The sequence below is a fragment of the Hemitrygon akajei genome, chromosome 1 (assembly GCF_048418815.1).
Source record: "Hemitrygon akajei chromosome 1, sHemAka1.3, whole genome shotgun sequence".
NCBI classification, from domain to species: domain Eukaryota; kingdom Metazoa; phylum Chordata; class Chondrichthyes; order Myliobatiformes; family Dasyatidae; genus Hemitrygon; species Hemitrygon akajei.
Genome location: NC_133124.1, coordinates 122,779,064 through 122,801,470, shown reverse-complemented (window position 1 = coordinate 122,801,470; position 22,407 = coordinate 122,779,064). Strand labels below are relative to the sequence as shown.

The following is a 22,407-nucleotide window of genomic DNA, read 5'->3' as shown; positions in this document are numbered from 1 at the left end:
CACTTGCTCATTCACCTTCAGTGACTGATGAACAAGGACTCCTAGATCTCTTTGTATTTCTCCCTTACCTAACTCTACACCATTCAGATAATAATCTGCCTTCCTGTTCTTACTCCCAAAGTGGAAAACCTCACACTTATTCACATTAAACGCCATCTGCCAAGTATCTGCCCACTCACCCAGCCTATCCAAGTCACCCTGAATCCTCCTAACATCCTCATCACATGTCACTCTGCCATCCAGCTTAGTATCATCAGCAAATTTGCCGATGTTATTTTCAATGCTTTCATCCAAATCGTTGACGTAAATTGTAAACAGCTGTGGTCCCAATACCGAGCCCTGTGGCACCCCACTAGTCACCACCTGCCATTCGGAGAAACACCCATTCACCGCTACCCTTTGCTTTCTATCTGCCAACCAGTTTTCTATCCATGTCAATGTCTTCCCCCCGATGCCCTGAGTTTTGATTTTACCCACCAATCTCCTATGTGGGACCTTATTAAATGCCTTCTGAAAATCGAGGTACACTACATCCACTGGATCTCCCCCGTCTAACTTCCTGGTTACATCCTCGAAAAACTCCAATAGATTAGTCAAGCATGATTTACCCTTGGTAAATCCATGCTGGCTTGGCCCAATCCTATCACGGCTATCTAGATATGCCACTATTTCATCCTTAATAATGGACTCTGGCATCTTTCCCACCACCGATATCAGGCTGACAGGTCGATAGTTCTGTTTTCTCCCTCCCTCCTTTCTTAAAAAGTGGGATAACATTAGCCATTCTCCAATCCTCAGGAACTGATCCTGAATCTAAGGAACATTGGAAAATGATCATCAATGCATCCGCAATTTCCAGGGCCACCTCCTGTAGTACCCTAGGATGCAGACCATCCGGACCTGGGGATTTGTCAGCCTTCCGTCCCATCAGTCTTCTCATCACCGTTTCCTTCCTAATGTCAATCTGTTTCATTTCCTCTGTTACCCTATGTCCTTGGCCCATCCATACATCTGGGAGATTGCTTGTGTCTTCCTTAGTGAAAATAGATCTAAAGTACTCATTAAATTCTTCTGCCATTTCTCTGTTTCCCATAACAATTTCACCCAATTCATTCTTCAGGGGCCCAACATTGTTCCTAACTATCTTCTTTCTCTTCACATACCTAAAAAAGCTTTTGCTATCTTCCTTTATATTCCTGGCTAGCTTGCGTTTGTACCTCATTTTTTCTCCCCATATTGTCTTTTTAGTTAAGTTCTGTTGTTCCTTAAAAACTTCCCAATCATCCGTCCTCCCACTCACCTTAGCTCTGTCATACTTTTTTTTAATGCTATGCAATCTCTGACTTCCTTTGTCAACCACTGTGGCTCCTTTCCCCCCTTTGAATCCTTCCTTCTCTGGGCTTCTCTGAGGTTGGACCCTCGACTAGGAAGGGGAAGAGGGAAGAGAAGAGAGCGGTATTGATAGGGGATTCTGTAGTCAGGGGGGGCGGATAGGAGATTTTGTGGGGAAGATCGGGAGTCTCGGATGGTATGTTTCTTCCCTGGTGCCGGGGTCCGAGACATCTCAGATCGGGTGCAGGTTATTCTCGAGAGGGAGGGCAAGAATCCAGATGTTGTGGTCCATGTAGGGACCAATGACGTGGGTAGGATGAGTGAGGGGGTCCTGCATAGGGAGTTCAGGGAGTTAGGTGCAAAGCTGAAGAGCAGGACCTCCAGGGTAACAATCTCAGGATCGCTACCTGTGCCACGTGCGAGTGAGGCAAGGAACAGAAAAATTATAAAGATTAATACATGGCTGAGAGGATGGTGCAGGAGGGAGGGCTTCAGGTTTGTAGATAATTGGGCTTTGTTCCAGGGAAGGTGGGATCTGTTCCGAAGGGACAGTTTACACCTGAACTGGAGCGGTACTAACATTCTTGCAGGGAAGTTTGCTAGTGCTTCTTGGGGGGGGGTTTAAACTAAATTTGCAGGGGGCGGGGATCCAGAATGTGAGAGAGGATAGCGAGAGAAGAATAAAGGACAGGTGGGGACCCCAAAGAACCCATTAAAAAAAGACCAACAAACACCGAATGTGCAGAGAGAGAACAAAAAACACACATTGAGCAAGCAGGAAAAGCAAGCAACAGCATTCAGAACAGAGTTAACTCTGTAGGCACAAGGCCCAGAGAAGCCAGAGCTGGCCCATGGTCTCAGTCTCAGTTCATCACACTTAAAATGCAAATTTCTGTCATGTGGTTCACTTATTTTGAAATGACCAACATCAGCTTGTAATGTAAATATTACATATTAACTATAAACTTAAACATTGTATATTTTTAAATATTTCTGAACAGTAACTGAAAGCATTTTTGTGCTTATGCAATGTCTTTGTGGGAAAGCATAGCCAGCCACAACTCAAAAGGTTGACATAGGCAAGTAAAGAGATGCTGCAATATTAGGATGTTTGACAAAAATGTTTAATAGGGATTTTTTTTAAAAAGATCTTGGAGGAGGACAGATAGATGTGACTGGTGATTGCACACGGTCATTAGTATTAAGTTATGTAAAGTCAAGAAATAGGGAGCCTGGAAATAGTCGATCATATGAAACAGGAATGGTGGGCATGGATATATCCAAGGGTATAGAAATTGACATTGAACTGTCAACTTTGTAAATTTATTTCCTACCTTATGTTTTCCATATTCTGTAGTTCTGTGTGTAACAGTGTATGAACTGGACTGGGATGAAACATAATCACATACATTTGACATTACACTAACATGCTGTTTAGCTCAACAGCTCTGTGTTGTTCTACAAGAGACAGCATTAAGAAATAGAAACAGAAATCAGCCATTTGACTCATTGAACTTTCTCCATCATTGCAATTGGGACCGATCATTTATCTCAACACCACTTTTACAATTGCTTTCTCTCCCTGATTCCCTGAATATTTAAAACACTCAATTGCAGGTGGAGAATTCCTCCCCTCTGGGTGAAGAAATGTGCCTTGTCTGCCTTGCATGGCAGACCTGTATTGTGAGATTGTGACCTTAGTTCCAGATACGCTAGCAGGAAGAAACTTGACTCATCTAACCTGTCACGCCCTTTATCAACCATGCATTTGAAGGAAGCATTGCCTCATTGCAAACACACCATCCATCGAACCAATCTGGTGAACCCTCAAGTGTATTCTTCCTTGGGAAGGGAGGTTGGGCCTGTACTCAGTATACCAGACATCACCTTGGATTTATGTTATTGTTGCCAGATGTGTTGTAATAAAGACAGCTTTTCTAATTGCTTATTGAACCTACATACATTAGTGATTTAGCTACAAAGGGTACGTAGCTCTCTTTGAACATCAATACTTTTCAGTCTCTCAACATTTTCTGCTCACTGCTCCTTGACTTTTGCTGAGACTGTGAGACTGCTCTGGGCTGGGAACTTCGCAATGGTTTGTTCCATTGCGTGATGAACCGAGGATGTGGCCTGCTGTAGCTGCTCCAGGCCTCGTGTCTAGGGACTCACTTCCGTTCTGAATGCTGCTGCTTGCTTTTATTGTTTACATGATATGTTTTTTTTCTCTCTGCGCATCAAGTGTTTGTTGATATTTTTTAAATGAATTATTTGTGGTTTCTTGCTTTGTTGCTGCCTGTAAGCAGACAAATCTCAAGGCTGTCTAATTTATAGATACTTTGATAATAAATGTACTTTGAACTTTAAAAACAAAACTTTGTCTCTAGCAAGGCAGAGATATCACATTTTTCCAATTGTATCTCATGTTCCGTGCCTTCACCCATCATCTTAACCTGTTTCTATCCACTGAAGCTTCCACATAGCGTCCTTACAGTTTACAATTAGTGTCATTGAATGATAGAGCACGACAACACAGAAGTAGGCCTTTTGGCACATGTAGTCCTTGCCAAGCTTATTCTGGCAAGTCCTGTTGGCCTACAACTGGATCACAGCCCTTCATTCCACCACCATCCATGTCCTTATCCAAACATCTCTTAAATGTTGCAGTAGAACCCAAACCTAACAGTTCTGCTGGCAGCTCATTTCACACTCTCACCACCCTTTGAGTGAAGAAGTTCTTCCTCAAATTCTCTGTAAATATTTCATCTTTTATCCCTAACTCATCCAACCTTAGTGGAAAAGCATGTTTTCATTTATTCCTCATAATTTTGTATACCTCTACCAAATCTCCCCTCATTTTCTACACTTCAGGGAATAAAGTCCTAACCTATTCAACCTTTCCCTATAACTCCGGTCCTCAAGTCCTGCAACATCCATGTAAATTTTCTCTATATTCTTTCAATCTTGATGATACCTTGGTGACCAGAATTGCACCATATTTGGCTTCACCAATGTCTTGTATATGTTTAACAGCATCTCAGCTTCTATACTTGGTACTTTAATTTATGAAAGCCAATGTGCCAGAAATTTTCTCTTTGACCCTGTCTACCTGTGATGGCATTTTCCAGGAATTGTAGATCTGCATTTCCGGATCCTTCTGTTCTACCACTGTCTTCAATGCCCCACTGTTCACTATGTAGGTTCCACCCTGACTTGTCCTCCCAAAGTGCAACACCTCATACTTGTCGGCATAAATTACATCTCCCATTTTGTAGGTAGTCCAGATCCCGCTGCAAGCTTTGATGGCCTTTGTTGCCCATTAGTAAAGACCTCCAGCACCCGGGGCATGCCTTTTTCTCACTGTTACCATCAGGTAGGAGATACAGAAGCCTGTAGGCACACACTCAGCGATTCAGGAACAGCTTCTTCCCTTCTGCCATCCAATTCTTGAATGGACTTTGAAGCTTTGGATATTACCTCACTTTTTTTTAATATACAGTATTTCTGTTTTTGCACATTTTTAATCTATTCAATATATGTAATTGATTTACTTGTTTATTATTATGTTTTATTTAATTTATTATTTTTTTCTTTCCCTGCTAGATTATGTATTGCATTGAACTACTGCTGCTAAGTTAACACATTTCATGTCACATGCCAGTGATAATAAACCTGATTCTGATTCTGTTGTCCCCAGTCTTGATGTTATCCGCAAATTTGCTAATATAGTTTATCATGTTATCATCTAAGAAGAAGACATAGGTGACAAACAGCAACGGACTCAGCACCAGTTCCTCAGCACACCACTAGTTCTTCCATGCCTCCAGGCAGAGAGGCAACCATATACTGCCACTCTGGCGTCTCCCACAAAGCAATGTTGAATCCAGTTTACTACCTCATGTTGAACGCCAAGCAACTGAACCTTGCTGATCTGCCTGCTCTGTGGGACTTTATCAACAGCCTTGCTAAACTCCCTGAAACCTCTAATATTGGTTAGATACAACTTCACATGCAAACTATTCTTAGCCAGGCCCTGTTTATCCAAATACTTATGTATCCCGTACCTTAGAATACTTTCCATTAATTTATGTCATGCTCACTAGCCTTTGCCGGTTTATTCTTAGAGCCGTTTTTGAACAACAGAATAGCATTAGCTATCCTTTAGTTCTCTGGCACTTTGTCTGAGGAAATGGACATTTTAAATACCTCTTCTAGGGCCACTGAAATTTCTGAACTAGCCTCCTACAAGGTCTGAGGGGATACCTTGCCACTCCCTGAGGACGTGGTCCACCCTAATTTGCTTCAAGATAGCAAACGCCCTTCTTTTGTAATCCATATGCAATCCATGATTTCATTACTGTTTGGCTCAGTTCTATAGACTGTTCATTTCCAAGTAAATACAGATGCAAAAATTCTATTTAAGATGTTCCCCCATCTTTTTCAGCTCCGTGCATAGATGACCACACTGATATTCCAGTGGACAAATATTGTCCCTTGTGCTCAGCATTGCATTATCAGGAAACATGGATGTATTATCAAAATCATTGATGAGATTGTAAACTGCCTGTGCATCCCAGTGGTCACAGCCTGTCCGCCCAAAACTGAGCCATTTATTCCCACTGTTTTCTCCATGCCAGCATATTGCCCTTGTTTGTTTGTTTAATAATTTTCTGTCCAGCACTGTCTTGAAAGCCTTTTGAAAGTCCAGACTCATCGTATTAACTGATTCATTTTTATCTATTCTGCTAGTTACAAGCTGAAAAATTTTCCAACAGATTTGTCAGATGTTTTTCGTTAATCCAAGTTGTCTCTGCCCAATTCTATTCTTACTGTCTGTTTAACATTGTCTTCTCAGCTTATAGCATTGTTCCTTTATTGCTCTGTTTATGTAACTTTGGTTTTTTTTAATTTAGCTTCCTTTTCATGCATCGTTGCTGTTTGTTTCACTCTGCAATGTTCTCACCATTCTCTGGCTGATAAAACCTTCTGAAAATAGGATTTATTTCTATCTTAATTATGGCCCCTGGTTTTCAACTGCAATTTTAAAGATCTCCATCAGATACCCCTGAACCTTATCTTTAAGTAATTCAGCCTGTTTTTCGTGAAATTACAGTAGCTCATTTCTGATATGATATTTGATTTTGTGTTAATTTTCATGTGTACTTTAGTACACTTTTACAATAAGGAAACTGGATCTGCATGCAAATCTGACAGGAATGATTAATATATCCTACATTATTAATCGAGCAATTAGGAGATGTAATTTTATATACAGATATGCAAATTTAAAGAAGAAATAGAGATAAATATGTATTACACACGCATGCACACTCAGACACACACTCCCTCCCCCCCCTTACTATTTTTAGGTAGAGGATTGTACTTAATAGCCACATGAGTGGAACCCAGTGTGGTCTTTTGCTGCTGCAGCCCATCCTCTTTAAGGTTCATGATGTGTTGTGCTTTCAGAGACACTCTTCTCCACACCATTATTGTAATGTTTGGTTTACTGCCACCTTGCGGTCAGTCTGGCCAGTCTCCTTTGACCTTCTTTATTAACAAAGTATTTTCACCCACAGAGTTGCCACTTGCTGGATTTTTTTTCGTTTTCTCACCATTCTCTGTAAACTTTAGAATCCCAGGGGATCAGCAGTTTCTGCAATGCTGAAACTTCCCCATCTGGCACCAACAATCATTCCACGGTCATAGTCACTTAGATCACATGTCTTTCCCATTCGAGGTTTGGTCTGAACAACAACTTGAATCGTTTGACTGTGCATGCTTTTATGTATTGAATTGCTACCACATGATTGTCTGATTAGATATCTGCATTAACGAGCAAGCATACTATTGAAGTGGTCACTGAATGGGTGTGTGTGTGTTGTTCATTTTTTTCCTTAATGTCATTATGCAGGTACCATAATGGGGGTATTTATATAATTGATGTATCCCAATCAGTAGAACATGATCATCCATGTGCTTTGGAGTTTCTCCGAAAAGACTGTCTCAATGTTAATGGTAGGTCAAAACCACAACTAATCTTGTTATGCTTAGATTTTTCCTTTGATTTGTTGGAGACTATGATCAATTGTTATGTAATAAATCTATAATATTTAATGTTAAGCACTGAATATTCATAGAGATGTTAAGTAAATCTGTTTGAGCAGGGGGTTCCCAACCTTTTTAATGCGATGGATTCCTACCATTCCATGGATCCCAGGTTGGGAACTCCTGTTCTAGAGTTTTCACAGTAAGGCGAGAGTGCCCTCATATGCTGAAAATATGAACTAAGTTGATACCTGAGACAATGCTGGAGACCTAAACTGTTGATCTGCCATCTAATAGTTTCCATAACATAGAAAATATTATGTATTATAATTCCTAATTTCATAGTTGTCAATGGTTTATGGGAAATCTTATCACAAGATTATTTTCAGATTTTGGAATGAGATTTGGTCAAGATAATTGTTACTTTAAGCTAATGCTCTTCCATTAAAGTAGATTTTTTTTTATTCACTCATATTTGGGATGTCATTTTAGAATGCATGGCTTGTCTAATTGTTTCATTATTACGAATAAACTGTTCTCAGGCTTCCAGCCGGGTGTAGGTATCAATTATAACCGACATTTCAATGACAGACTCTGCCATCTTCTTCAGGGATGATGCATGGGTATGTCTAGACTGGTGATATTTATACCTCCATAGTCTGTCCCTCCTGATTGGTTAGCCCTTATTCAATTAGGTTTCTTGCTCTCCCACCTTGTTTACAATCAAATTTCAGTTCTTTCTTAGAGCGAGACCTTCGTCTTTGTTAAAATTCTTTTCTTCTAGTTTTACTTCAAATGCTTCCTTTACTAGGTGATCCCAAAAGGCAATGGCGTGGCACAGTAGTTTTGTGCCATCAGAATCAATGCTATGGCCATTGCAAATGCAGTGCTATGTTCTGTACCGCCGATTTCTCCGAGTAACCCAAACGGCAGCACCTGCTGTGCTCCTTGATGCGGGTTTCCACCATGCGTCCCATCTGGGTGATAATGCAGTGCTCTGCATTCACAGGGAATCCTGTAAACAGCAGATGACCTGAGTTCCAGGTCGTCTTTGACCCACATAAGCAATGACTTGAGCTTCCTTACAATTTGTGGATGGTATTAATCCGGTATTTCTTCCAGATCCTGGGTATCCTTCCAGAAACCATGGAAATATAGGGAAGACCAGTGGTAGTGACAGGTTCCTCCTTGTTAGGTTTTCAGGTTTTTCTGTCAGCCTTTTAAGGGGCCGATTGATTTCCTTCACCTTGTAGCCATTCTGTAAGAAGGTTGTGTGTAATCGTCTTATTTCCTCAAGGAGACTCCTTAGGTCTGAAATAGTTCTCGTCTGGTTAATCAAAGTAGAAAGAACTGCTCTACATTGGGAGGCGTGATGGTGGCTGTTATTGTGAGGTAGAAGTCCATGTGAGTCGGTTTCTGATAAAAGCCCTGTCCGAGGCTACTATCTGGTTTGCTTCGCATTCGAATGTCCAGCACCAGGAGGCAACCATTCTTCTCCATCTCCATTGTAAATTCAATGTTTAGATGTATACTATTTAGATAGTAGTAAAACTATTGGCGAGTTGGGAGTCCAAGAGGCCACACTATGAAGGTGTCATCGACGTATCTGAGGTAGTTTTCTTTATAGAGAAAGTATGTCAATGTAAGGGATGTTCAGAAAGGTCAATGGTACCCTTGTCAAACCTCAACAGGGACACCATGTTGAAACTGACCATTACGTCCTCTGGATTCAGCTGAATGTTAGTTGTTGTTTTAATGAAGTGGGTCATAATTGTGATGTGATGCCCACAGCCCCTAACAAAGGGAGACAGCACGGTCGTTAAATGCTTAGTGAGGTAGTAAGTTGACGATAGCCTCAGGGGAGAACCCTCCTTGTGTATCTTAGAGAGCTCGTAAGGTCTTGGTGGAATTGACGCTTGAGGTGAAAGTGTCTTACGTGTGTTTACTGGCAGTCCAGATTTCTTCAGACAAGTGGAGCTCCCTGTGAATGCAAAACAGTATATATCGGCCCGACAGGATGCACAGTGGAAACCCACATCAAGGGGCACAGGAGGTGTATCCAGAGAAATCGGCAGTAGCAGAACACTGCACTTGCAATGACTACAGGATTGACTTTGATGGCACGAAACTACTGTCCACACTAATGGCTTTGGGGCCTCCTGGTAAAGGATGTCTTTGAAATAAAACTAGAGGAAAAGAATTTTAACAAAGACAAAGTTCTCTCTCTAAGTAAGAACTGGATTTGATTGTAAACAAAGTGGGAGAGTGGAAAACTGATTTTATGAGGAGTAACCAGTGAGGAGGCTGGACTATGAGGGTATAAATACCACCAGTCTAGACATACCTGGGTATCATCACTGAAGAAGATGGGAGAGTTTGTCATCGAAACGTCTGTTACAATCGATACCTGTACCCGACTGGAAGCGCGAGAAGAGTATATTCGACATATCTGCCAGGAAAGCAATAGATCCTGTTTCATTATAGCTATTTTTATTGGGTTTTTTTCTAGAATGTAATTGTGCATACATTATTTTAGTTTAAATTTTGAATAATTAAAAAAATGTAACATTCTATATGTATTCAGTGCATACCTAGCTTAATTTTGACTCCTTGGTGTTTTTTTTAGTCAAATAGTTTGATGTATTATTAGTATTATGGATGAGTTTCTTCACTTGATACACAGTGGGCATTGCTTATCAAATTTGAAGGAATGAACACATGCAATTTTATACAAATCGTCTAAGTTTATAGATTATTGAGGATTTATATTCTTGATTAAACAGTTAACAAAGTTTTTAAAACATTTGCAGGATTCCCATTATTATTATTCAGATCATCAGGGAATTCTTTCAGAATCTGAATCAGAATCAGGTTTATCATTGACATATGTCATAAAAGTCATTGTTTTGCAGCAGCAATACAGTGCAATATGTAAAGTTTACTGTAGGTTACAACAAAAAAGTTTTTAAAATAAATAATGCAACAAAGAGAGCATACTAGTGAGGTAGTGTTCAGGGATCATGGACCATTTGGAAATCTGATGGTGGAGGGAAAGAAGCTGTTCCTAAAACATTGAGTGTGCATCGTCAGCTGTACCACCTCCTTTTAGAAGAGGGCATGTCGTGGATGGTGAGGGTCTTTCATGATGGCTGCTGCCTTCATAAAGTATCACCTTTTGAAGATGCCCTTGATGTTGGGGAGTCTTGTGCCCATGATGACGCTGGCTGAGTTTATAACCCTCTGCACTTTTAATAATGCCGTGGATTGGCATCTCCCTACTAGACAGTGAAGCAACCAGTGAGAATTCTCTCCATGGTGCCTCTATAGAAATCTGCTAGAGTTTTAGGAGACATACATAATCTCAAGCTGTATTTATATTTTTTAAAATATGATAAACTTCATTCTTTATTCTTTGTGGTAGAATTTTTCCGTAAACACAATGTCGCCGTTATGACTGTGCGGGAGCTTTTTGAATTTGTCACAGATCCTTCCATTGCAGAAGATAACCTTGATGCCTACCTTCAAAAGGTAAAACAAAATTATATTTTTCTCCAAGTAGCAGAAGGCATATCAAGTTTCTGATATTTGGCTTTAATCAGTAGTGTCCTAGCAGCAAGTTTAGTTTATATCCCCTTTCTCTGATGTTTTACGGTTAATATATATGTTTGCTCCATATGCATTGACAATTGTTTCATTCACCATAAGAAGTAAATGACATTACTTGACCAGGAGGATTCCATCATATGCTACAAAATTGTTAAAATATTGCTTATGCTTGATATTTTCTCATATGAAGTATGTCATAGTGTAATTACAGTTGCACACTTCTGGTGGAGCTGTAGCAACTAGCAGTCTTAGACTCTACTGCAAATAAGCCCTTATACTTGAGGCAATACTACTTTCTGAATCATTGTATTTTGCTGTTACATTATAACTTTAGAAAAAAATATAAATATAAACCTGAATGACTGTTAAAACTGTGGCTTAATATCAAAGTCAAATTTGAATTTGTTGTTATGTGCAAATACATGTCTGCACAAGTACAGTGTAAAATTTGCAGCAGTATCATAGGCATGTAGCACAGAAAGAAGGCAGCATTCAAAAGAAAGCATAAACATTATACTCAATTTTTCAAGCGATTCTACAATTATAACAGAAAAAATCCATGTTAATGCAAAGTGACTTAAGTGCTGTAATGATTCAGTTTGTACCAGTTGGTTCAAGAACTTGAATCTGGTTGCAATAATCCCCAGTTTACTGTACCCGAAGATTACACTAGAACGTAACTCGTATTACATTCTTTTGTGTTTTAAAGGCTTAATTTAAAATATAAATCTTAATTTCCAACAAGCTTCCAGATGGTTTTTATTTGGAGTTTAATACTGCTGAAGATAGATCTTCATTGCAAGAAAAAGTTTGTTAACTCTTTGCAATTACCTAGTTTTCTGCATTAATTGCTCAAAATGTAGTCTAATCTTCATCTAAGTCACAATAATAGACAAACACAATCTGCCTAAACTAATAACACAAACAATTGTACTTCTTATCAATACTGAATACACCATTTAAACAATCATAGTCTAGGCTCAAGTAAGTATGTGAACCTCTGGGATAATGCCTTCCACAAAAGGTATTTGGAGTCGGGTGTTCCAATCAATGAGATGAGATTGGAGGTGTGGATTGTAGAGGTGGCCTGCCACAATCAGGTTACTGACAGAGCTTGTTCTTCTCAAAAAAGATCTGTTTATGTGCACCATGCCTCAATTAAAACAACTTTCAAAGGACCGACCTTCGAAGAATTGTAGAGATCCATAAAGCTGGAAAAGGATACAAAAGCATTTCTAAGGTCCTGACTGTTCATCACTCCACAGTAAGGGAAATTGTGTACAAATAGAAGAAATTCAGTACTGTTACTACTGTCCCTAGGAGTGGGCGCCCTGCAAAGATCACACTGAGAGCACAAGGTGCATTGCTGAAGGAGGTGAAAAGGAACCCAAGGGTAATGGCAAAAGACCTGCAGAAATGTCTAGAACCTGATAAAGTTTCTGTTCATGTGCCCGCTATAAGAAAAACACTGAACAAGAATGGTGTTCGTGGAAGGACATCATGGAGGAAACCACTGCTCTCCAAAAAAAAATATTGCTGCACTTCTCAAGTTTGCAAAAGACTACTTGGATGTTCTATAATGTGTTACGAACCCCGTAACTGGATCACTTACCAGCAAAGATAGAACGTCCATTGAAGTCTGATGGTACTATTTTAACAGTATTTATTAGTAAAAATACACAAAAATAATATCAATGCAAATATACAGATAATGTACGTCGTCAATACTAAATCTAAAAGTGCGGGTATAATAATAATCAATAAGAAATAAGCTCTATTGTTGTCTAGGGGATAAATGTATTGTCCGATGGAAATATAAAAGTCACTCAGTTCATGCAGGCTGCAGCCTTGGTTGGAGTTGAGAGAGAGATTCTTAGAAACTTGCTGGCTTTCCTTTTTATGATTTTGATCCGTCGGGAGTCCCGTTGGTGTGGCCGTTCACTTGTGGCTTCTCCTTTAGCTAAAGCCATTCTTCCGTGGTGAGGCCGCTAACCCAGGCAAGGGAAGGACGAACACCGTCTGTCACGGGATTTCTAGCGTTTCTCCTGGTGCGTCTAAAGGGGTTGTTCCCCAGACCCTCTTTTATCCTTACTCACGGGGTCTCAGATGTCAATCAGTTTGGGATGATGCAATCCCTCAACCAGCCCACTCTGGTGGTCCCCTGAGGGGTTTCAATGAATAGTACAGTACTCAATACACAATTCCGTCTCCAAGAGACAATAGCCGTTATCAGGGGTTTTTGTTTCGCTGAGGCCAAGACACATTCCAAACCTTGAGGATTCTGCGTGTCTCTCTCTCATTTCCTGGGTCCAGACCCGAATTAATAGCGATCTTGCGATTCTCAAAAAGGAGGGGGCGACTTTCTACCCTTCGGCCCCTCAGAGTTGTGGCACATTCGTAACAAATGTTTCTGGAATAATGTTCTGTGGAGAGTTGAACTTCTTGACAGAAATGCACACCGACCACAGTGTTTGGATGAAAAAGGGCACTGCACACCAACACCAAAACTTCATCCCAACTGTGAAGCATGGTGGAAGGAGCATCATGGTTTGGGGCTGCTTTGCTGCCTCAGGGCCTGGGCAGCTTACAACCATTGAGGGAACAGTGAATTCAAAATTGTATCAAGACACTTTACAGGAGAATGTCAGGATAGCGGTCCATCACCTGAAGCTTAATAGAAGTTGGATGATGCAACAAGACAATGATCTGAAACACAAGTGAAACAACAACAGAATGGCTTAAGAAGAAGAAAATTCATCTTTTGGAATGGTCAAGTCAGAGTCCAGATTTTAACTCGATTGACCAGAAGAGGGCTGGTCATGCAAGGTAATCCAGAAATATTGATGAACCAAAACAGTTTTGTGTGGAGGAATGGTCTAAAATTCCTCCTCACCATTGTTCAAGTTTGATCAACAGCTACAAGAAACATTTGGTGGAGGTTATTGCTGCTAAAGGAGGTTCTACCAGTTATTAAATACAGGGATTCACATTCTTTTTCCATCCTGGACTGTGAATGATTAAACAATGTGTTCAATGAAGACATGAAAAGTACAATTATTTGTGTGTGTTATTAGTTTAGGCAGATTGTATCTGTCTATTATTATGACTTGGATGAAGATAGGACCACATTTTATGAGTAATTAATGCAGAAAACAAGGTAATTACAACGGATTCACAAATCTTTTCTTGCAACTGTACATATAGTGTTGGCACTGCTCTAAAATGTACAAGTGGCAAACGAGGAGAATCTGATTTTGGACATTGCTACCTTTTTCCAAAGTGATAGATCTAGGTAAAAATATAAAGTCAAGTTATGCTTTGTTTTGATAGCCAAAATGCCCTCATTCTATAAGCTAAAGAGAAAGGGGAATATTCCAGTAGATATTGTGTATAAAAGGATCTGGAAAGATTGTGAAATCATGACTATAGTTAGATTTTTAAATAGCATCGTTGCTATTGTGGCAAGTTAAGTTCCTCAAATGCAGTTTGGTTAGTGCTCAGTGAAGCACCTGCATTCTGACCACCAGAAAAAAACAGCTGTCTGTCATGTTAATTTTCCAACCTACTCTGCCTCCTGTGTCGATAAGGCTCAATCTACTCTTGAGAAACACCACATCCTCTTCCATCTAGGCATTGTAGTCATTGTAGTCTAGGCATTACCTATTCAAATTCAATAGGTAAATCACTTTCTCCTTTTGTATCAGAATTAAGCAGTTCTGCTATAAAAGATAACCATCTGTACTATTAAATCAGTTATCTCACTTTACACACTCTGCCTATCTGCTTGGCATTTCCTTTTGATTTGGGACTCCAAACAGCTTTGCAGCTATTACATGAACTTCTGTTTATTTTCTCTTTCTCTAACTGTTCTCTTTAATCTATCAACCAGTTGGCTCTGTAAACTTTGGAAACACCTTGGCAGCTCTACTTCTCTATAACAGAAGTGCACCCTTTGCTTTATCCATTCTATACCCTTCCTGAGCTGTTACTTCACTTTTCCAGTTCTGATGAAAGATCTTTGATCTGAAGTGTTAACTCTGTTTCCCTTTCTGCACATGCTAACTGACCTGCTCTTTCCAGCAATCTCTGGTCTAATTGTTTGCATTTTGAAGGTTGAGCTATTAAGACAAAAATAATTCATTATTTTCCATGTCTCCTCTGTTTATTGACTGTTCTGCCAATTGGAATAGATTCCCCAAACTACTCTATCAAAACTTCCAATCATTCTGAACAGCCCTGTTATGGGTTAACTTTGCTCACTATTTGTAAATATCTGAAACTTCTTGTCATTCTAGTAAAATTTCATTGACACTTCAAAATTCTTAGTGGTCTTATAAAATGTACAATTCAAGAAATGAAGCAAGAATGACATAAAGAATTTTGGGATAGGAAATTTGGTTTTCTACTCTGTTACTCAAAGCGCATGCATTTTAATGGCAGTGTCGACTTAATCATTTTATGAATCCTCTGGCCTCCATTTTCCTCAACCTCTTTAAAATTGTGTGATTTAGTTTAAGCTGTTGGTATTGCCATTAAAAATGCTCATTCTTCGCAACAGTAAATTTCATGCAACATGCTCTAGGGCAGGAATTCCCAACCTTTTTTATGCTACGGACCAATACCATAGAGGTCCGTGGACCCCAGGTTGGGAACCCCATGTATTTCACCAGGCTGTTTATTTTCCAAAGTCTTTAAGTTATTTGTTAATATTTGTATATTTTTCCAAATATGATTGAGAGTATTGAGCTTTTTAGATGCAAACTTTTCTCAGTTTTGAATAGTTTTACTGAACAAAGTGCTACAAAATTATAATTCTATTCTTGGAATATTTAATAAATGAATGAGCAATAAAAGAAATTCCTAGTTTGTTGTGTGTCTAACATTACCAAGTGTTTCACCTATGTTTTTAGGCAATGGAATTAGCTGCAAATAGAACAGAGGAAGAAAGATCTAACCAGGATAAAGTAGACGAAGAGGTGTGTATCTTCTGTGGGATATCGATTGTCTATATTTTCACCTTCTACAGATCTTTGAATGTATTTCTGGTGCAGTTTTGCCTAGAACACATTTATCTACCTTGCTCTGCACTTTATGTATTAGTACACTGTTCAGTGTTACTGCCTGAGTGGGCTAATTACATTAAAATAGGGGTGTAGGTTAACTTGTGTTGATCACTATTGTCATTATACTCAACTGCTCTATGAAGCTATAATGGCATTTCAAAGGTTTGTTTATTATCAAGACGTATCCATATACAACTATGAAATTTGTCTTCTCCAGCTAGCCACAAAACAAAGAACGTGAAAGTCATTCAGAGAAAACATCAAACCCACTCCCTCTCAACACACAAAAAAGAGCAGCATCCCAATCATCAACCCCCATAAGCCCCACTCCCACCCGCATAAAAGGGAACAGGAACATCACCCCCCCCCCCAAAAAAACTCCTTCCTGAACAAAAAAAGCTAACAGAACATCAACCTCCAAACTCCTTTTCCTCATACAGCAAAATGGTCAAGGAACAGGCGATTAAAAAACCACAAATCAAAAAAAAACTTGAGTCTGGAAAAGGTCCACAGTCCATAAATGATGTAGTCCAATCCATAAACACAGAACCATGATATCATCCTATGATATCACCAATATTTATCGAAAGAGAGAGACACCACACGAGGGAGAGAGGATTGCCAGCCTGGCACAGCGAGCCATACAGCAATAGGCCACTCCTTCTCCAGTACCAATCAAAAGGAAGGCATTCGTAGTTTACACAAATTCATGTCACCATTCTGAGGGGCCAGTTCAATTTACTGAGCTGTAGAGCAGCTGCATTCTGGTCCAGTAGGCCCAACGTTAAATTGAGGAGTTTCTGTTGAAATAATGACATTCAACTGCATGGTCAATCCCTCCTACATGCTGTTCCATGGAGACAATACTGTAGTCATAGGATCAGCTTTCATATGTACTGTAAAGTTACCCATTTCTACTTCCTGGTGACCTCCCCATCACATTGCTGGTCCAGCATGAGGATTTTCCACAGTTTTCACCAGATGATCTTTAGGAAGACCAAAGTCTTTGTCTTCTGGCCTTGTCAGACACTGCAATAGTGCTGTTAACATAATCCTACTCCCAGGTTACACATCGGCTAAATCAGACTATTCACTAGTTGAGTTACTATCGCCAAATGCTGTCTGATGTAGATACCCTGAGTATCCACCAGTGTAAAATCATGTAGATCTTTTCCAATCCAGAGGCAAGCATTTACTGCCTCTAGTTTCCAGCACTGCAGTGCTCTCCTGCCACAACTCATTCTCTTTTCATCATTCTTCACGGATTTCATCGCAGCCAAAGTTCTGCTACATGTATAATTTGGTGTGCCAGGTTCCATCCATTTATCATCCTTGCCTTGCTTATAGGTATTGCTAGCATGTCATTTTAAAGAGCATATTTTCATTGTTTGAATTTTTTGTATAATTTGTTCTTCATTGATTTTGTAACCTTTGCTAGAACATACCCTGAACTTGTTTCTGGACCAGCTTGCACATGAAGTTCATACAAAAATCTCATCAAATTTCTAAACACTAGAGATTCTGCAGGTGCTGAAAATCTTGAACAACACAGTGGTGTAGGAACTCAGCCTCTATGGAGGAGAATGAACGCTTGATGTTTCAGGCTGAGACCCCATCAAACTTCTAGTTGCTTCTGATGAGGTTACTTGGGAAGAATGTTAAACAAAATGCATGGGTAACTCCTTGCCATTCCTCATTGGGTGAGGGAACATTTGAATTAACGGGTGCATCGATACAACATCTCACTTAAATTTCATTTCACAGCATTCCTGTGGTTCAATGGTTCTTCAAGTTCTTGACTGGGTATTGATCCTGCAAACTTCTGACTCGGAAATGAGGGTGCAGTTTTGCATCCGTGCTGTTACTGTGCATGTATTGTTTAAAGTTAAACAGTGAGAAACAATTATTGCATATTTTATATTGTATACAAAGTGATAAAAATATGCAATATAGAAATATTGCTATTTTGTATTTTCATTTATATTGTCCATTAAATGTTCTTCCTAGCAATTAAAAAAATATAGTAGATTGGGAAAGATAGAAGTACAGGTTGACCTTCACTAATCCAACTACCTGTAATCCGTTCCTTCGATAACCCAGCACTGATTTCAAATTTTCCGTGCAACTGTAATTTCAAATTCCCCGGGCCACCATACCAATCTGCTGCACATTGTTTTGGTTGTGCTAGATCTGTTGTTCACGTGTTGGCGTGCTCTTGTAAGCACAGACAGGCGATTCCTGCTTGTTTTCCTGCATTTATTAATATCATTTGGGTGAGGCGTGGCTGCCCGGCACCTGCCCGTCTCACCCGCCAGCAGTGGGGGAGCTGGCATGCATTGAGTCGGTCTGCCTTCTCGTCCGCCTGCCAGCAGTCTCGCACTGCCCTCTGGCGTCGCCCAGCCGGCGCTCCGTTCTCTTCTACCGACGACCTCAGATCAGACGTGGCCACCTGCTGAATTTAAGCATATTACTAAGCGGAGGAAAAGAAACTAACGAGGATTCCCTCAGTAATTGCGAGTGAAGAGGGAAGAGCCCAGTGCCGAATCCCTGACCGTCTGGCAGTTGTATGAAATGTGGCATATAGAAGACCTCCTTTCTCTGACTTCTGCTGTACACCCAGATGTGCTTCCACCATCATCAACAGTTTTTGAAGAAACTGTTGACCAGTTTCAGCACCAGTTCCTGATGCTTCACTCATTTTTCAAGTTGAAGATGTTGATGATCCTGACAACCCCACACTTGCAGACATGTAACTTTGCTTGAAGGTATATTAGACGTCTCACTTTAGAAGCAGAAGTGCTCAACTGTTCTGTATAAGTCAATTCCTGTACATTTACCTGTACCCTTTATTTTATCTGTCCCTGTACAGTATATTACTTTATTAAAATTTCACTTGCTACTTATTTAATATTTCTGTTTCATTATTATCTAACTTGTACTGATTTACATGATATTTTAAAGGTACGATGAGACGGGTAGCTATTGCTTACTGTGATCCCTCTGTAATTCGACATTTTCACTAATCCGGCACTGCTCAGGTCCCAGAGGTGCCGGATTATAGAAGGTTGACCTGTATTAACTTTGAAGGCAAGAAACAGATTATTAATTTAATCATCCTTTACCCTAGTTGGTTCTATACCTTTAAACACATGATTAAGTTGGTTTTATATATATTGCTTTCTGTGTAGGTGTTTAAAAAGGCCTACATTCCCAGGACGCTGAATGAAGTGAAACATTATGAACGAGATGTTGACATTATGACCAAGTCCAAGGAGGAGAATATCTTACATAAACAGCATGACAATGTAAGTGGTTGTGCTTGTGATAAGCTTTAGAAAAAAAGGAAGTATGTTTTATATGAAGATATTTACTGCTTATTAAAATAATGAATCCACAGAAAGGCATTAGGTTTCATCCTTGGGTATTTGTGGAAATCCACCCAATTTTTTTTTTATATATAATTTCTCCTCCAAAGTAGCTATTTCTTAAGTTAAAGTTTATAGTTCAGCTAAAGCGCTGAAACTGCTTAACTGTGAATGTCAATACACTGGTCTGAATTTTGATGAAAGAATGACAGCAATCCAAATTCACAACTATTACTGCATATATCCAACAGTCTAGTATCTGCATCTCTGCAGGTAAAGGCAGAAGTGCCCAAGTTTCTGTGAGGAACCCCTGGCTGTTTTACATTGAAGATTTTTGCAGATTTCACTGAACCAACAGTGTGTGTGTGTGTGTGTGTGTATATATGTATATATATATGTGTGTGTGTATGTATATGTGTATATATGTGTGTATGTATGTATATATATATATGTGTGTGTGTGTGTGTATATATATATTAAACATGCGGACAACCTAGATCACCTGCTCCTGCCACAAATCACAGCTCCTCAAAAATCAAAATCCATGACAAAATCTTTCAGCGTGGATATTTTCCATACTTTGTGAGCTGAATATATATATATAAGTGCTTGGCTCATTGCCTACTAAGCAGCACTGATGTTGTCCTCTGTTTATTTCAGAGACATGGATAGCCTGTAGTAGACACCTCGTAGCACTGGAGACTTCACCATTGTGATCCACGATAGCCAACAAATCCATGTTAAAATGGGCAAGAGTAATGTCATTTCCTTCTCCCAGGCTGTTATCCCCATCATCGACACTCTGATCATGCTTTACCAGCTGTGGTGAGCAAGCTACATCTACTACACCAGACTCTCAATACAAGCACTGTCACAGAAAGAGTTTGACATGAGCACAAAGAAATTAATTTCTTAACATCTATGTGGGGGGATAAAAATGTACACCCTCCAGACCAATACTAATTCCTTGCCCTTACTACTCAAAGCGGGGAAGCAGCAGTTGGGAAGACCCTGAGAAGCTGTTGTTTCCACCATGGCAGCTCAGGTTCAAAGGTTCATTTTATTATTAGAGTATTACGCAGAATACAACTCTGAGATTCGTGCCTCCCCCCCCCCACCGCCCTAATCCTCCCTCGCACAAAAAGTTAACAGATGGCCCACCCGGACATGGCAGCTCAAACTCAGTCCTTCCGTGGAGCCTTCAACTGCCGAGACGTGGCTTTCCAACTTCCGGTCCAATGCGGACTCCCGTGGGGGGAGGGGGAGGTGCGATCTCAGGCCTGATGGGGCCTCTCATGTCAGATTGAGAGGTTACTTGCAATGAGTTAAAAGAGTACACAACCCAACTACTTGCACACCCCACATATCTCAACCAGATGACAGATGAACAGCACCTTAGAGCTGACAAAAATGAGCTGGAAACAGATTATCCTTGACCCGGGGGACTACTGAAGAAAAAAAGAACCAATTGTGCATATTATAAAATCAATTAATCTCTTTCAGATGTTAAGTGGATCTATTGAGATTCTTAATATTTTTAGAAAATACCACAGGTAGAAGTATGTTCAGTGTGATTAATTCCAGTTTTTGTAAATATGCCTTCAAACAGCATGTGTTTTACATTTGTTTTAAAACAATTTACTTTAGGACACTATGATTTATGATTTTGCTTAGATTCTGTACCAGACAGTAACAGGAATGAAGAAGGACTTGACAGGTGTACAACAGGTAAGATTTGTTTTTGACAAATGAGTTTGGATGTAAGGATTCTTTAATTCCTGGTCTCTGGGGTACCCAGAATCTTGTCTGAATTGCAAAGGAAGTTTGAGAAAAGTGGCCATTTTGTGTGTTCTTACCAAGTACATTTTCAAGATTTAAATAAGATTGTCAGAATTGATGTGGGCAAACTTCATTTTGCTGTAGGGTTTTAATAGTATGTTTCTTTTTAAAAAAAAATGCAGTTTGAGGAAAAAGGGAGATGAAACGAATGCCTTGAGGAGGGGTTTTGTCTACTTTCTTGGAAGACTACATTGGTAACAGGATTCAGCCAGAGATATGATATCTAAGAAATGTACTGAATGGGTGAATTGAGAGCAAACAAGGAGTGATGGACTTAAGATGTCATGTTTCCCATTTTGTTTCGGTATTTGAGTAGTACTTCAACACATTCTATTGAATTTGTTGGTGATTAGTGATTTACACTTTTTAAGTTATTGCGTTAACTTTGGATGGTAGATTGTCTTAATCCAAAGCTTGGATTTCATTTTAATTTGTTGTTTCAGGTACCTGCTCTTCTCGAGAGTTCAGAAGAAAGTGATGAACAATCTAATTCTGATGATGATGACTCTAAATCAGAGCTCAATCCTGAAGAAGAAGAAGAAGAAAAGACTCCTTCAAAAAAGCATATCGAGGAAGATGAAACTAACAAAAAGGTGAGCTTATGTAGCCAACAATATTCCCTTACTTCTTAGCAACCTGAGTGGGAACTTAGATTTTTGGTTTTCCTGACAGCCTGTATTATGATATGGTCATGGTACCCGTACAGAATGGTGCAATGTAGTAATTGGAAACCTTGAACGGTTATTTATTGTTAATACTACACAAGCACAGGTGGACTTCAAGCACATATAGAAACAGGGTCTTAGTGCTAGGATGAATGGAGAGAGACTAGGTACTGAAGGAGGTATATAATACAGTTATATACAAGGAGATATATAGTAACTTTTGATAGAAATGTAAAGTGGATTCTGCCAAAATACTGCTTTCGTCCAAAACTGGTGGTATTATACTAGATTGGGAGGGGGTGGTGATGGGTCAGTTACTAGGGACAGCTGGCTGAAATGAGGTTGCATCATACCGACTGATGGATCTGATTACTTCCCTTTAGCTGTAACCAGAGACCAATCTTCTTGATTTCGGAATAATCGATCACCACTAAACAATGCCGCTCAAAAATTTAACCTGATTAAAAGAAAAATGTACTTGGAGCAGTG

The 22,407-nt window shown here is 39.7% G+C and overlaps 1 protein-coding gene across 1 annotated transcript in view; it reads left to right on the top strand.

Annotated features, from left to right (window-relative positions):
• The window catches only part of riok1 (RIO kinase 1 (yeast)), a 60,616-nt gene that overhangs the window by 33,515 nt on the left and 4,694 nt on the right, over positions 1 to 22,407 (top strand). Inside the window, exons 11-16 of the mRNA XM_073051109.1 lie at positions 7,247 to 7,350; positions 10,802 to 10,908; positions 15,897 to 15,962; positions 19,238 to 19,354; positions 21,089 to 21,142; positions 21,697 to 21,846. Coding sequence (XP_072907210.1) covers positions 7,247 to 7,350; positions 10,802 to 10,908; positions 15,897 to 15,962; positions 19,238 to 19,354; positions 21,089 to 21,142; positions 21,697 to 21,846 — 598 coding nt within the window. The remainder of the gene's footprint in view (positions 1 to 7,246; positions 7,351 to 10,801; positions 10,909 to 15,896; positions 15,963 to 19,237; positions 19,355 to 21,088; positions 21,143 to 21,696; positions 21,847 to 22,407) is intronic.